At 44.3% G+C, this 16,931-nt stretch overlaps 1 protein-coding gene and 1 long non-coding RNA gene across 2 annotated transcripts; one reads left to right on the forward strand and one right to left on the reverse strand.

Annotated features, from left to right (window-relative positions):
* Positions 1 to 2,666: 2,666 nt before the first annotated feature.
* On the forward strand, positions 2,667 to 3,653 carry LOC112866162 (olfactory receptor 5J3-like). Its single transcript, XM_025929207.1, has one exon. It carries the CDS (start codon positions 2,667 to 2,669, stop codon positions 3,651 to 3,653), a length of 987 nt encoding a protein of 328 aa, XP_025784992.1.
* A 6,838-nt stretch (positions 3,654 to 10,491) lies between these two features.
* LOC147576461 (uncharacterized) lies at positions 10,492 to 14,272 on the reverse strand. The gene is made up of 2 exons (XR_015240812.1): positions 13,001 to 14,272; positions 10,492 to 11,384 (listed from the first exon to the last, which is right to left on the reverse strand). It is a non-coding gene; the product is annotated as an uncharacterized LOC147576461 (long non-coding RNA).
* Between the last annotated feature and the right edge of the window lie 2,659 nt (positions 14,273 to 16,931).

Raw genomic sequence — 16,931 nt, forward strand, 5'->3', positions numbered from 1 at the left:
TCAGAGACTTCCGGATATTTGGATTTGGACACAACTAAACCCCTAAGAAAGTGAGAAAAGGAGCATGAGACACACGGGGCACTCGGTGGAGAAAGTGGAGCACAGGGCAGGACGCTGACTCTGCCAGGTTAGACTCCAAGATGATAGGATTGTGCCCCACCCCTGGGACCCTGACTTCCAGGTGGCGTCTTCTCACCTTTATACTAAACAGGTTGGTCTCTAAAGGGCACAGAGTGTTCCAGTGAATTCTCCTACAGTCACATGATCACAAGACCAGCCCTGAGAGGAAGGAGAGGCGGCAGGGCAAGAGAGCAGCGTCCTGGAACTAACCAGTGTTTCTTTTTTTTTTTTTTTCTTTTTTTCCAATATTTATTTATTTTGGGGGGAGAGCACAAATGCGAGGGGGCAGACAGAGGGAGACAGAGGATCTGAAGCTGGCCCTGGGCTGACAGTCTGGCAGCAGTGAGCCCAATGTGGGGCTGGAACTCCCAAACCATGAGATCGTGACCTGAGCCAAAGCCGGTCACTCAACTGACTGAGCCACCCAGGCGGCCCTGGACCAGTGTTTCTAAGGGCACAGTCTTCAAACTAGGGTTGTGTACGCTTGAGGGTGAAGTAGAGACTATTCAGGGGGTTCGTGGGCAAAACAATTTTAATGGGAACTGATTTCCGGAACCTCAAGGTCCACATCTATTCTTTCATGAAATCAATGTCCTTGAAAATACATCTGCGAGGGAAGTGCTGTACTCCTCTCTGATCTCACCCTTCACAATTGCCCTTCTCTCATTTTTGAAAAGAAATGCGTGCTTCTAACTCATCCTGAATCTTAGTCTAAGGCACTCTGCCAGCATACAAAACCTCCAGGATCGCACACAAAGAGGTAATTTCATAAATAGGTGTTGAAAAATTAAATGACTTTAATGACTGCCTATAAAATCCTTTCTAAGTCAGATGGAAATCTTTCAACAAAATAGAGGGAGGATCTTTTCAAAATGACGGACAATGCAGCATGAAAAATAATTTTTGATGATACATCACTATGTGATTCTTGGCATTAACTAAGTTCAATGAATTGGATGGATTACCATAACAAAACTCATATTTTCCTACCTACTCATTTCTGTTGACAAAGTGTCTCATAACTTCCTACATCACGTACAAAATATTTGCCAGTGATTACCGCTGTGAGTGGCCAAGATATTCAAATAGATCCTCGTGACTTGGACAGACCCTCCCAGAATTGTCTGTTACAATCAGGTATAGAGTATCCTTTTTTTTCTGGAGAAATTCACATGGATTCTTTTAGTGTTGCCTGGGGCTACACTGGCATAAAGATCCACCCAGGCAGCAAGTTCAGGGAAGATGTGCTCTCTCACTGTCAGATTGTTGGGGCCAGGTGTGATCTTGACTCTGCCAACGAGGCATAGAGGTTCAGAGAGGAGAATTGCCCAAAGTAACAGAGCTGGAACTAGAAAGCGGGTCTCCTTCCCGTCAGCCCAGGGCTGTACTCTGTACCTGTTACAGCAGGTAAAAACAGAGGTGAGGCCGTTCCCTGTCTTCTTCAAGGAGACACCACGTTCCTTTCTTGTCGTGGGACCATTTGACATGAATGAAGGGGTTAGTGAGGTTTTCCTAGGACTAATTTTCAGAACGTATTCCAGATCCCCCAAAGAGGTGGTAGGCGAGGGGCGGAAAGAGAGGGAAGTATGGGGAAGAAGGAAAGGACTGTGAGCGTGTCCTGTTCTACGGATAAGCATCTTGAAGGACAGTCAAGCAAGCACTAAAAGACCATTTCCAAGCTGATGGTCTCCCAGGTGACGTTCAGTTCAATAGATTCTCAGAGGACACAGTGGTTACTACCCAGAGGGCATGCCCCGAAGGATGTTTCGATGCAAGACAGAATGAATACCCATACGTGCTACAACACGGATAAACCTTGAAAACATTCAGTGAAAGAAGCCAGACACGAAAGGCCACGTAGAGGAGGAATGCATTTATACGAAATGCCCAGAATAGGCAGATTTTTAGGGCCTGGGGGAAGGGTAGAACGGGGAGTGACTACTGGTGGCCATGGGGTTTTCTTTTTTGGGTGACGAAAGCGTTCTGCAATTAAATAGCGCGGATGGTTACGCAACCCTGTGCATATGCTCCTAACTGACCACTGATTTATACACTTTAAAATGGTGAGTTTTATAGTATGTAAATTTTATCTCGATTTTTTTAAACGCAAAATGAAACAGTTGTCAAATATAGCCATAAGCATATTTGTAGATACGGGCACTAGAAATTGCGGAAGAGGCCTCACAATTTATTGATCACCTCCTGTGTCCCAGACATTCAGATATTATACATTCATTTTTTCACTGAGGCCACAGGACAACCCTGAAAAGTACACATGTTTTCTTTGTTTCACAACGAGAAAACTAAAGCTCATCGATACAGCTTGTCCAAGGATACACAACTAGTTAGTGCCATCATCAGAATTAGGACTCGGGTCTGTCAGGCTTCACAGTACTTGTCCTTTCCACGAGGGCACGAGGCTTCCCATTAGTTTCTTGTGCAAGAAGCCTTACGCCTGCTCGGTGTTGTCCCTCATTGTCCTGTGCACAGTGGTGGACATGCTCAGGTGATACTGTTCGAGTGATTATCAACTGTCACCTCCACAGATGACACCTGGAGAACTAGCCCTTGCAAATGGCAACCGCACTCCAGTTACCGAGTTCATCTTGTTGGGATTCTCCAGTTATGCAGATCTCCAGGAGCTTCTGTTTGTAGCCTTCCTGCTCATTTATGCCATAACAGTGCTGGGCAACCTGGGAATGATGGCACTCATCTTCACAGACTCCCGTCTCCATAGCCCCATGTATTTCTTCCTCAGTGTCCTGTCGTTTCTAGATATTTGTTACTCATCTGTGGTCACACCCAAGCTCTTGGTCAACTTCCTGGCCTCCGATAAGACCATCTCTTTCGAGGGCTGTGTGGTCCAACTGACCTTCTTTGTGGTGCACGTGACAGCTGAGAGCTTCCTGCTGGCCTCCATGGCCTATGACCGCTTTGTGGCCATCTGCCAACCCCTCCATTATGGTTCTGTCATGACTAAGGAGACCTGCGTCCAGCTGGTAGCTGCTTCCTACGCATTTGGTGGTGCCAACTCTGCTATCCAGACTGGGAACGTCTTTGCTCTGCCTTTCTGTGGGCCCAACCAGGTAACACACTACTTCTGTGACATCCCACCCCTTCTCCGCCTGGCTTGTGGCAACACGGCCACAGCAGGGCTGGTCCTCTATATCTTCTCTGCTCTGGTTACCCTTCTGCCTGCTGCAGTCATCCTCACCTCCTACAGCTTGGTCCTGGTGGCCATTGGGAGGATGCGCTCAGCAGCTGGACGGGAGAAGGCCCTTTCCACCTGTGCCTCCCACTTCTTGGCCATTGCCATTTTCTATGGCACTGTGGTTTTCACCTACGTCCAGCCTCACGGATCCTCTAATGATACCAATGGCCAAATAGTGTCCGTGTTCTACACCATCATAATTCCGATGCTCAACCCCTTCATCTATAGCCTCCGCAACAAGGAGGTAAAGGACGCACTGGAGAGGAAACTCCAGGTCAGTATCTTTCCCTGCCGAGTCCTGCAAGGTTATTTGCCGGAATGAGGACGGAGCCAGATTCTCGCACAGAGAGTCGTGACACTGAGGCTTTTCTTTCCAGGAAACAACTTTATTTGTGCTCGCACAGGCTCAGAGGGTTTGTACCCAAAAAACTGAATGTCACGTGCTGTAGCCTTTGAAGCATTTTCTACTTCTTTGTCTCCCATATATGGGTAACGTATAGACATACAGTCTGATCAGGTAGTCTCATGTTACAGGGTCGTGAGAGGTGTCACGTGAGGACATACAGAGTTGGGAGGAAGGTCACATATGCACATCGCTAGGTTGCCTTATCTTGAGGTCCTTTCCTCCCCACATTCCTCAGGGAGGGAACTCTACCACAAGGAAGGTGGAGCATGTTCCGAATCACATTATGGATTGACCTAATGGAGAGCAGCCCTGGAAGAAGGAGGTGGAAGAAGGAGGGAAGAAATAGCAAATATCATTCTTTCTACAGAGAATCGCAGTTTTCGTTACTGTTTATTTATTTTTGACAGAAAGAGTGTGCATGAGCAGGGGAGGGTCAGAGAGAGAGACAGAGAAAATCCCAAGTAGGATCCATGCTGTCAGCACAGAGCCCAACGCAGGGCTTGAACTCACGAACCACAAGATCATGACCTGAGCCAAAACCAAGAGTCAGACACTTAACCGACTGAGCTACCCAGGCACCCCTCCAAAACGTTTTTAATGACCCTGTTTGCTTCTGATACTTTATGCTAAAAAAGAAATAATTAAATCCTTTCCGGGAAACTGAGTGTGAAAATCTCTCACTTCTGTCTTCTTTCATTAAGCCAATATTTACGAAATTCCTCCTATGCTCCACAGTCCATTAACATAACTAAGTTTTCAGTACATGCCTACAACAGAGGTCAGGGCTGGAACATCATGGCGAAGGGACCTGGTGAAAATGAGTCTAATTCATTCATCTGGAAAAATATTTATGAGGCAATTAGGTGTAACACACTGTGTAGGCCCGACCTGGATTAATAGAACAGTGAAAAATAAATCCCATCATGTCGGTGGGTTAATATCACAAAGGCTTTCCCCGGTGCTAAAGATGAGACAGATCAGGTGACTCTCCAGGGCCACTTTTATCCAGCCATCATATCTGAGCCCCTGTCATCTTACCACACTACCATCTCAACCTGTGCCCCCCAAGATCTTAACGGTAGAGGAAATAATCAAGAAAGTCTTGTGGAGTGTTTTTAATTACCTGGCCTGAAGCTGGCTCACGTCACTTCAGCCCACATGCCATTAGCCCGAAACCAGTCTTTGAGTTTAAAATAATTGCAAAGGAGACCAGGAAATGTAGTCTCTCTATTTACCCAGAGAGAGGAAAACTAAACGAGATTTAGTAAATACATAGTTTTGTCTCTGTCACTGGCCAATTGGGCAGTTGGGTAGAACCATCTTCTATAAGGGATTCTAAAGCATACTAGAATAAATCAGAAATAAGGTGCTGGTTAACTCATGTTTCTACGTAATTGAGGTGGACTGTTTCTTCGGATGAAAATTTTAGACTATCCCTTGCCTGATCTGAACTATCCCTGTTGAGTATTCTTTGAATCACACACCTGGGTTGCATGATGCTCCCACAAGCAGTAAAAGTGACTCTGAGATCAGCTAGTTGACCGTTGCCCGAAGCTGGAGGTCACAATTACCTTGACTTCTAAAACTAAATTATACAGAACATAGTGGTATTTCCTAAGAGTGATCTTATATAAGTTTAAAGGATGTAACGTATCACCCAAGAGTAGGTATGAAAGGGCGGGCCTACGCCAGCCGACTCCATCTTGTTCTGTGTCCTTCACCTTGACCACACCTCCTCCCCTTGAGTAACCCCCCCCTCACCTGCCTAACAGGACTCGACCCTTCCCCAGGACCCTTCCCCAGCCAATCGGCTGAGGCCATAGCCATTACCTCACCAACTGCCCCTAGGCCCCAATAAAACCTTTGTCCTTTTGAAACTCGCTCTCTCCCCCTGGTATCTCACTGCTGCGTCGGTGCAGGTAGGGGATTGAGCTCGAGCTAGCTCGAATAAAGGCTCTTTGCTTTTGCATCGGACTCGGCTCCCTAGTGGTCTTTGGGGATCACGAATTCTGGGCATAACAGGTACACGTATAAACATAAGAACTCCTGAAGAGAGAATAAGAAGCCAGAAAAAAGGAAAGCATTTTGAGACCATTAAAGTCAGGGACAGGGGCACCTGGGTGGCTCAGTCGGTTAGGCGTCCGACTTCGGCTCAGGTCACGATCTCTCGGTCCGTGAGTTCAAGCCCCGCATCAGGCTCTGGGCTGATGGCTCAGAGCCTGGAGCCTGCCTCCGATTCTGTGTCTCCCTCTTTCTCTGCCCCTGCCCCGTTCATGCTCTGTCTCTCTCTGTCTCAAAAATAAATAAACGTTAAAAAAGAAAATTAAAAAAAAAAAAAGTCAGGGACAAAATACAAAAGTTAAATGCGCCTGATGAGGGAGCCAAAGGTAAGTTGAAGGCAACAGGCCCCCAACCCCCAGGTGGGGTATGTGTGACATTCCTCAGGCACTGCTGGCTGCCCAAGAACAAAGGAAGGAGAAAAACAAAAGGTAACTGATAAAAATCACAGTCATGCAGGACAGGTCTCCATCAGTTTGTAACTTTTAATAATTTACAAGAAAAAAGGCAATCTCCAGAAACCTACAGACTCAGTTTCCTAGAGCCCTAACATCACCCTCCTCTCCATAATGATGTGGGGAACAGAGGCAAGAACGAAAGGTCAATAAAATTAATTTCTTTTATAACCTGCAGCCCATTGACCAATACTTGTGGCAAATACAGACTATAACATTCCTCCGGGAACTTCCTATTCATGTTAATGTTTTGCTAGAGGGAAAAACAACCTTAGCTTGACAATAGCTAAGCCTTCAGTGTCTTAAGAGTCCTCTTTAGCACATGAAAGTCCTCCTGAAGGCCTCCCTTTTGCCTTTACCTCCCCCAACTCCACAGTATATACCCAGTCACTCCTCCAAACCCCAGTGCAGCTCTTTCTGCCCAGGGCTCCTGTCCCCCATGCTTTAGTAAAATCACCTTTTTGCACCAAAGACGTCTCTAGAATTCCTTCTTGGCCATCAGCTCCGAACCCCCACTGCCACTCCAAAACCACATCACACCTCTGATATGGCTCTGCTGTACAATTTTTATTCACTATATAAACAAGTATAGAGAGGGGCGCCTGGGTGGCTCAGTTGGTTGAGCGACTGACTTCAGCTCAGGTCATGATCTCACGGTTTGTGAGTTTGAGCCCCGCGTCGGGCTCTGTGCTGACAGCTCAGAGCCTGGAGCCTGCTTCGGATTCTGTGTCTCCCTCTCTCTCTGCCCCTCCCCCACTAATGCCCTGTCTCTCTCTGTCTCAGAAATAAACATTAAAAAGATTTTTTTTAAATAAACAAGTATATAGACTTTAAACAAATATTTATAGACTTTCAATCTGAGAAGTGGCTAATTGTTTTCCTATTCCTCCCATTCACTGTTGTATCCTCAATGCCTGACACCTTGTAGGCACTCAATAGAGATCTGTTCAATAAATGAATGAATGGACATCTACAGGAAAGTTCTCCTTGGAGCAGTGGCACTGTCATCACCCGAGAGTTTTTGAGAAACGCAGAATCTGGCCCTGCCTCGGACCTACTGAGTCAGAATCTGCAGGTGCACAAGACCCCCACGTGCTTGGTGTGCACATTAAGGTTTGGGAAGCACTGATTCCCATACTTCGATCTAGCACTAAATTCTAAAGTGAACACAGTATGCAATTCTCCCAGAGCCCCACAGTTTAGTCTGGGAGAAGGTCCTTGGCAGAGGAAAGAGCGTGACAAAACCCAAAAAAGTGAGAAAACTACATCCCTGATCCTTTTTCAGCATTGTATGTGATCTACATTAAAATGAGCAGTAAGAAAAAAAATAATAAAATAAAATAAAATAAAATAAATAAAATAAAATAAGCAGTAAGAGGAGAATCAACATGAACAGGGGCATCATGTTGCCTGAGGGGGGTGGTACAATAAGAGGGCAACGCCACCTGAGTTTGTCTTAACGGTGTGGAGAGTTATTATGGGCTAACGCAGTATATGACTATGGCTTGCTTCCCTTCCATAATGCCTTGTTGAAGCTGGCAGGTGGCGACCCAACCCAGGATTACATTTCTGTGGACTCCTTGCATCTGGATGCAGTCCTGTGACTCGGTCGGTCTCACCAAAGAAATGTGATCAGAAGAGAGATTTCATTTCAAGGCATAGACTTTTAAGAAGTGGGTGGGTGTTAGGACCTCTTGGCTCTCTATTTTCTCTGCTGCCAACTGCAAGGGAGGGGGGCCGCATGACCCTAGGGAATAGTGGAGCCACAGGGAAGGAGCCTGGTCTCCTAAATTAGTGGAGAAAAGCTGCCCCCTAACTGGTTTAACACAGGAATAAGATATGTGCTCTATTTGGTTAAGCCACTGAAATTTACCTACAGCTATTGGAGTGACCTCCAACAGAACAATGAATGTTAGGTGTTTTTGTTTTGTTTCTTTTTTTAAACAAACTGATACAGCCCTCTCCTTGCCCCAGGCTGCTTCTCTGAACCCATCATCTCTGTATTGATTGCTGCATCTTTTGGAGATGCATCCCCCAGTGCCCTAGACCTAAAAGCAGTACTGGTCAAAATGCCATCTAAAAGGAAGCTAAGTAAATGCCATTTTACCATAGTAGGTCCTTCCCCCAAAGGGCAGCATCTTGGGTGGTGTATGTCATTCTCTTCTTTTTACTGCTGAAGAAAAGAAAAGAAGAAAAGCAACGCATCCAAGTTATCACAGCTAATAAGACATGCTGGATTTGGTTGGCCCATAAACATTTGAAAGCTTCACTGGCAATTAAGAAGATGAAAATTAAAATCCAAGATACACTTTTATAGCCTCCAAAACAGTAAAAATTAAAAATCAGACAATCTAAGTGTCAGTCATGGTTGTGTGTAAATTGTACCAACCACTTTGACAACAATTAGACATCAAATTTAAAAGTTGAACCCAGGGGCACCTGGGTGGCTCAGCCAGCCAAGCAAGCAACTTCAGCTCAGGTCATGATCTCATGGTATGTAAGTTCGAGCCCCACATGGGGGTCTCTGCTGTCAGCACAGAGCCCACTTCAAATCCTCTGAAATAAAATAAATAAAATTAATATAAAAAATAAATACACATTAAAAAAATATAACTAAATAAAAGTTGAACCCGTGGTTTTATGAGTAGGCATGTAATCTAGAGAAATACCTTCACTCTTGCATTATGAAATATGCTTATAGCAACATTGTTTGTCATACCAAAAAAGCAGAAGTAACACATATGTCTGTGACAGGAGAAAGGGCTGAATAAAATAGGGCACAATCGTTCGACAGAAATCAGTGAAGTACAGGTCCGTGCACCAACATGAATGTGTCTCTAAAACATAAGCTTGAGGGGAGCCTGGGTGGCTTAGTCGGTTGGGCGTCCGACTTCGGCTCAGGTCATGATCTCACGGTCTGTGAGTCCAAGCCCTGTGCTCAGACAGAGCGTCGGGCTCTGTGCTGACAGCTCAGAGCCTGGAGCCCCTCTCAGATTCTGTGTCTCCCTCTCTCTCTGCCCCTCCCCTGTTCATGCTCTGTCTCTCTCTGTCTCAAAAATAAATAAACGTCAAAAAAAAATTAAAAAAAAAAAAAACATAAGCTTGAGTGAAATCAAGACAGAAAGAAGTAACAGAAGGATGCACACAGTATTTTTCCATTTGTATAAAATTTTAAAACAGGCAAAACTAAACAATTATAATGTTTAGAAATGCATTCACAGATGGTAAAACTATTTAAAATAAAGCAAAGAGTGATTGACAGAAGATTTGAGACAGTGCTTCTCGTAGGGGGGTAAACAGGGGTGATATTAGGGAGAGACTCATGGGAGCCTTCCTGGATCACGCTACTCAGCGTGCGATCTGTGCACCCCCGATACCGGCCTTGTCTGGGAGCTGGTTACGAATGCAAACTCTCAGGCTCTTCCCCACATGTACAGAATCTGAATCTGCATTTCAACATGATCCCCAGATGATTCGTAAGCATCTTAAAGATACTTGTAACAGTCTATTTCTAAGGTAGATGGTACACACACGAGTGTTTATTTTAGCGATATTCTTCAAACGGTATAGGTTTTACAACACATTTGCATGCATGATGTATTTTACAATTTAGTAACATTTAAAAAATACACAGTTTGAATTCAATTTTAAATATTTTAAAATATATATAAGTACAAAGACGAATACATAAAATGACAAAGAGCTGAAACCAAAACCTGATATGTACACTCAAGATCCACCCCTATTTCCACTTTTCCATGCCTTTGGCTCAAGGTAGTAAATGAACTGACTCCAGTGAATTTTTCCATTTCTTTTTCTTTTTTTTTAATGTTTATTTATTTTTGAGAGAGACAGAGACAGAATGCGAGTGGGTTGGGACAGAGAGAGAGGGAGACACAGAATCCAAAGCAGGCTCCAGGCTCTGAGCTGTCAGCACAGAGCCCGACGCAGGGCTCGAACTCACAAGCTGTGAGATCATGACCTGAGCTGAAGTCGGACGCTCAACCGACTGAGCCACCCAGGCGCCCCAGCCATTTCTAATTCATATTGCAATTGGATGGGCCAAATCCACGATACAGATAGATAAACTATTGGAAGATTCATTCAGTCGCTTGACCTTTTTTTATTTAGATATGCTGGGTTGGGGAGTGAATAGGAAAGTTATTTCCCCATTCAGCCAATCTTTGCCTTTCCTGGAAAGGCTTTCCTGGAACGTGTTTTGGAAAGTGGAATGCCTGAAATTTGAACTTTATACTTAACATGTTTTATTTGTTTGGAAGGAAAGGAAGAGGGGAAGGGATACAACTCAGAGAGCAACAAAGAATTATAAAGTCTCAAGTATGATATAATTGCTTAATTTGATTTTATGTCTGAATGTTATGCACTGTATATATGAATATTTAAAGTATCGAAAATAGATTATATTTAAATGCTGACAATCAAATTCAATTTTCTGGTGTAACTCTGCAACTCAAAAGTCCTTGTTCAATCCAGTTGACCTAAAACGATATTCGGTAAGGAGAAAATTTAACTTTGATGTTGGATACAAAGATATGCTAGTAGTAATTATGCAAATGATAGAGCAGGACCTTGTGTAACTGTCGAATGTCTTTTCAATGCTCTTGAATAATTTGTAAAGAGAGGATTTAAACACTGCTGGTCTCCCCCTTGAAAAAGAAGCCTGTAACACACTAAATCGTTGCAAACAGCTGGCTGGGACTGTGAAGTTCCCTCTGTGAGGCTGGCTGGTGCCGATTCTCAGCCCGGTTATAATAGGTGCTTATGTAAGGCCCCGAACTCACCTGTACAAGAAGCGTGACTTTTTTATTTCCCCCCCCCCCCCCTTGGCAAGTTGTCTTTGGAGCTACTCATCTGCCCGATGGTGAACACATCCTGTCTGTCAAATCTGGGCAATGCTGATCAGTTTACGAGCACCCCTCTCCGCAACGTTCACCCATGTACACACTCCTTCCCTTTCTCAGGGGTTGGAGAGTGCCAGTGAGGACAGTTGGAATAGACTGGGATGTCTCCTGGTCCTCTGTCACGTCAGTCCGAGCTGGCATTTCCTAAGACATCCTATTCCCGTTTGGTGTCCAGCTGCCGGACCATGATGATCGTGGTCATGACTCCATGTCTGAAAAAGAAGGCCTCTCTGAACTCCGTTACTCCTTCCCTCTCAGGGGGCACCACCCACTCTGCCATGACTCTCTGCCTCTCAAGGAAAGTTGCCTCGGGCTCTCTCAGCCTGGTCCAGCCATAAGGCCGTTTCTTCTCAACGGCTCCTATACCTCGAAAGATACAGCTCTAGAGACTGGGCCACAGGATTCCTTCCTAGGCGCTCACCAGCTTGTAAACTCCCATCTGCTCTTTCTTCTCCTTACAAGCTCAGGGAACTTTTATCTACTCTTTGAGAAAAAGAAAAGCTCTGGAAAAACTGGCTCTGACTGATCATATATTCTTATATGCCTGTGGTTATGGCATCAGTTTATGCCCTGGGTTATTGATGGTTCTGGCTTTTGAAGTTCAAAAGCTTCTTATCACAAAAGTTTAATCTCTGCCTTGGGTTTCTAAAACATATTTTAAACCTCAAAGGCCAGGGATTGACTTCTTTTGGTATCTTCACTATGCTGTAACAACCCTTCCCTGAGGCATGGCTGCCAAGAAGTCTATTTGGAACAGGGGGAGGGACCACTGAGAAAAAAGAAAAAGTAAATTATCAGAAAAACAAAACAGTATATCAAAATAATATTCTAATATCTAATGAACATAATTGTAAAGGTCTCCACATTTTGCTGTTACCACTTCACCCTACCTGTTAGCCACGAACTTGGGCAATGGAGGTACAGCATTTTGTACACGTGTTTTAAATTGTGCTGTTTTCCTTAGTAAATTGAATACAGTTGACAGGCTTGCTTAAATTCAACAAGCGTCAAATTGACTGTTTTTGACCTACCAGATGGTATCTTCCTTTGTCTCAAATGCAAAATCACTAACATCAGCACTTGATTTTTCCATTTTCCATTCTCCTTTGATAAACAAGGGCAAATATGCAACGAGACGTTCAAGTGATTACACAAACATTGCCATATTTAGATGGCAACGCGGCTCAACTGAAACGGTTGGCTGGCAGACAGCAGTACCATGAGGTAACTTAAGGGTGGTTAGTTGCTGAAATAGACCAAGTAAAATTTGGTGGAGGAAGGGAGTCCAGGGGTGCGGGTCTATAATACATATGAAAGGGCCAGTTGGACACATTCATGATTGCCCTCCCTACTTTCATATCTCTAAGTAGGAGCAATTATAACAAGGTTATTTGTAACAGCTTTACTGAGATATAATTCACACACCCTGCAATTCACCGAAGTAGGAAAAAAAAACCAAAACCCACCACGCTTTCATTCCAGTGTGTTTCCCCTTCACCCTTACACCACTACCGAACTCACAATACTTCTGACACAAGATGTTTGGGGATCTTCCCACCAAGCAATTCTCAGTAACATCAGCTGGGGGTCCTACCATGGAGTTCATTTCTGACACTAACCAGGCCCCACAGGTAAAAACTCGGTCCCACAAGATTACCCCTGCCTCCCTTAAGCTTCAACAGGGGACTTTTTGCTGTTACTTTCTGCAGGGGACAAAAGATGCTACGCCTAGGAGAAACTTCCCTGAAGGTGCTGGTTTTACCTGACTTGGATTCTTCCTAGGCTTTGGACACAAGCCGCGTTTGCCCCTAGTTCAGGATTGCCTCACCTGCCAGGCCTCTGCTGCGTGCCGGGGTGGCCAGTAGGGCTCAGGAGAGGACAGGCGCCAGGGAGTCGCCAAAAAAGAAAAAAAGAGAGAATTTTACCGTGTATAGTTTTGTGTGTGGTTGGATACACCATAGGATGACGTGGGATATATTGTACAAATAGTCTACATACGTGTCTGAGATTATGCACGATTGGTGCTTTGGCTTTGTAAAGAATTTCCAGATCACCTGATAACAGTTGCAGGGGCAGGGGGATTGGTTCTCTCATCATTCCTGATGTTTGGGAATATTCTGTTTGCTTCTTAGATAGTTAAGAATGTATTCAGCTACCCTGTACTAACTTGAAACGTGTTTAAGGAAAACGATTTCGCCCTCTTGCCGTCCCCCCCACCCCAACTCAGTAATGTCAAGAAACTAAAATCCGATGCCACAGCTCCCGTAGGCTTTTTAGAGATCTTGGATTTTTATGTACAGTCTTAGTCATTTTTAATAAATGTGGTTCATTAAGGGAAAAAAAAAATTACCCCTGCCTCTAGTGTGAACAGGTGTATGGAGGAAGTAGTGAATAGGTTTGTTGATATAGAACAAGGTGTTCTCATATGAGCATTACAATGTCGAGATCACATATTAACCCGTGCCAGTGACGCCCTCAACACAGCTGGGTTTTCACCAGCAGTAAAAAAAAAAAAAAAAAAAAAAAAAAGAAGACTGCCTTCGCAGGTAGCAGCCTTACCTTTCAGCGATGCCTTGAGAGTTAAGGAAATGAAAAATCCTTTCTACCAAATTACAGGCTCGATGTCAAATTGAAGGCCTAGAAAATACTACATGTAGAATCCTGATATTGAGTCGGCCACAGGTACATACACCATGTCTTCACCGTCACCTGTTAGGTCAGTTACTCTTAATATAAAGTAGGTTGATATAAACACCAACACTGGGAAGGAGCCTTCCAGCACTGCGGAGCGGTAATCTTCCGGAGCGCCGTGCTGGCTTATGCTTTACTTAAAGCGGATGATGGCGAAACATTTAGCACTGACTACGCAGTAAGCTAAATGGCAAATACCAGGAAGGAAAACTGGAAAACTCTCCTCAGGATGCGCTGCAGCTCAGCTTTCAATGACACCTGGATCTGTACTTTGAGGAAATAACCGCAGCCAGTGGGCAGGCTGCCTTTCGGGAGTCCAGACTGGAATACCTTTGAAATGGATGAGGATACCAACTCCCGTCATTTGCAGAAGGGTCGCCAACAAGGAGACAAAGAATTGAAAACCTGTAGATCAGGGGCGCCTGGGTGGCGCAGTCGGTTAAGCGTCCGACTTCAGCCAGGTCACGATCTCGCGGTCCGTGAGTTCGAGCCCCGCATCAGGCTCTGGGCTGATGGCTCAGAGCCTGGAGCCTGTTTCCGATTCTGTGTCTCCCTCTCTCTCTGACCCTCCCCCGTTCATGCTCTGTCTCTCTCTGTCCCACAAATAAATAAAAACGTTGAAAAAATTTAAAAAAAAAAAAAAAAGAAAAAGAAAACCTGTAGATCAAAATCGAAAGCTTGCTCTGAAATTCACAGTCACCTCGTGCATGCCTAACTCCACGCTCGGTTTGCATCAGCCTTTTATCTGTGTGATACATTGAGATGGCAGCAGATATTCAAGAAGTGGGAGCTGGAATTCTTTATTGCTCTCAGTAACGTTTTGGAATACCAATAGTGGTTTTATTTGTTAAAACAAAGACAGGGTGGATGTACAGAATGAAATAAACATGCTGTCTATTCATAAAAAAAAAAAAAGAAAGAAAGAAAAGAAAGATTACCCCTGTCTCAGTTCAACATCAATCGCAAGTCGTAGGTCCCAGGTTACCCACAACCTCTGTTCTACTTGGCCACAAATGAGAGGTTCCCATGACCTGCCCACCCACTCTTGGATTCTATCATTTGCTAGAACAACCCATAGAACTCAGGGAAACACTTAAGTTTACCAGTTTATAATAAAATAAAGGATATGATGGGGTGCCTGGGTGGCTCTGTCGGTTAAGCGTCCAACTCTTGATATTGGCTCAGGTGGTAATCTTACGGTTGTGGGTTCGGAACATGCTTGGGATTCTCTCTCCCTCTCCCTCTGCCCCTACCACATTCACACACACACACGCACCCACACTCTCTCTCTCTCAAAATGAATAAATAAACTTTTAAAAAATGAAATAAAGGGGGCGCCTGGGTGGCGCAGTCGGTTAAGCGTCCGACTTCAGCCAGGTCACGATCTCGCGGTCCATGAGTTTGAGCCCCGCGTCGGGCTCTGGGCTGATGGCTCAGAGCCTGGAGCCTGTTTCCGATTCTGTGTCTCCCTCTCTCTGCCCCTCCCCCGTTCATGCTCTGTCTCTCTCTGTCCCAAAAATAAATAAACGTTGAAAAAAAAAATGAAATAAAGGATATGATAAAGGATACAGATGAACAGCCAAATTAAGAGCTATGTTGGGCGAGGTCCAGCAGTCCCCCAAGTTTGGGAGCTTCTGTCCCTGTAGAGTTGGGGTATGCCACCCTCCCCACATGTAGAGGCATGTACCAACCTAGAAGCTCTGGGAACTCCATACTATTAGGATATTTATGGACGCTTCATCATGATTTCATTTCTAGCCCTTCTTCCCATTCTGGAGAATGGGCAGTGGGGCTAAAAATTCCAAGCTTCTAATCATGGCTTGGTCTTTCAAGCCATGACCAGCCCCCCTGCCCCCCATCCAGGAACCCACCAAGTGTCACCTCATTAGAACAAAAGACATTGTTATCACCCAGGAAATTTTGTCAAGAATCAGGGTCAAAGAGAAAATCTTTTTTTTTTTTTTAATTAATTTATTTATTTGAGAGAGAGACAACATGAGTGGGGAAGGGACAGACAGACAGGGAGAATTCCAAGCAGGCTCCATACTGTCAACACAGAGCCCAACTCGGGGCTTGAACTCACACTGTGAGATCATGACCTGAGCCAAAAGCAAGAGCCAGACGCCCAACCGTCTGAGTCACCCAGGCATCCCTCAAAGACCAAATCTTGGAACAAAAGATGTTCCTAGTGCTCTGATAACTTAGAAAATTATAAGGGTATTAGGTTCCTGTGCCAGGGACCAGGGGCAGAGACTAATATACATATATAATTGTTTTTATTATTTCACATCACCGATTTAAAGCATACAGTTCAATGACTTTTAGTCTATTCATGGACTTGTGCAACCATCGCAATTAATTTGGGAACATCTTTATCACACCCAGAAGAAACCTTGGCCACCATCCTGCAATTCCTCTACTGTCTTTAGTCCTTGGAGATCACTAGTCTACTTTCTGTCTCAAGAGACTTGTCTGGACATTTCATGTAAATGGAATCCTAAAACTATGGTCTTATATGACTGGCTTCTTTCACTTAACATAATGTTTTCATGGTTCGTGAGTATTTCATTTTTTTTTATGGCTGAATAATATCCCATTGTATGGATACACCACATTTTATTTATCCATTTATTACTTGATAGATATTTGGATTGTTTCCACCTTTTAACTATTGTGAATAACGCTGCTAAGGACATGCATGAGAATGCAGCCATCTGCAGCCAGAAATAGACCCCTCACCAGAAACACGGACACTCTGATCTCAGACTTTCAGCCTCCAAAAGTGAGAAATTTCCATTGTTTAAACCACCCAGGCTATATTTTGTTATAGCAGCCTGAGCTAAGAAATTTATTTTTTCTTTTGTTGTTGATGCTTTTGGTGTCATATCTAAAACTCCATTTCCAAATCCAAGGTCATGAACATTTACCTCTATGTTTTCTTCAAAAGATTTTATGGTTTTATTTATTTATTTAATATTTATTTTTGAGAGAGAGATAGAGAACAGGATTCAGGGAGAGGCAGAGAGGGAGACACAGAATCTGAAGCAGGCTCAGGCTCTGAGCTGTCA

The sequence above is a fragment of the Puma concolor genome, chromosome D1, assembly GCF_028749965.1.
Source record: "Puma concolor isolate L17-30 chromosome D1, mPumCon1.1.hap2, whole genome shotgun sequence".
Classification (NCBI taxonomy): Eukaryota; Metazoa; Chordata; class Mammalia; order Carnivora; family Felidae; genus Puma; species Puma concolor.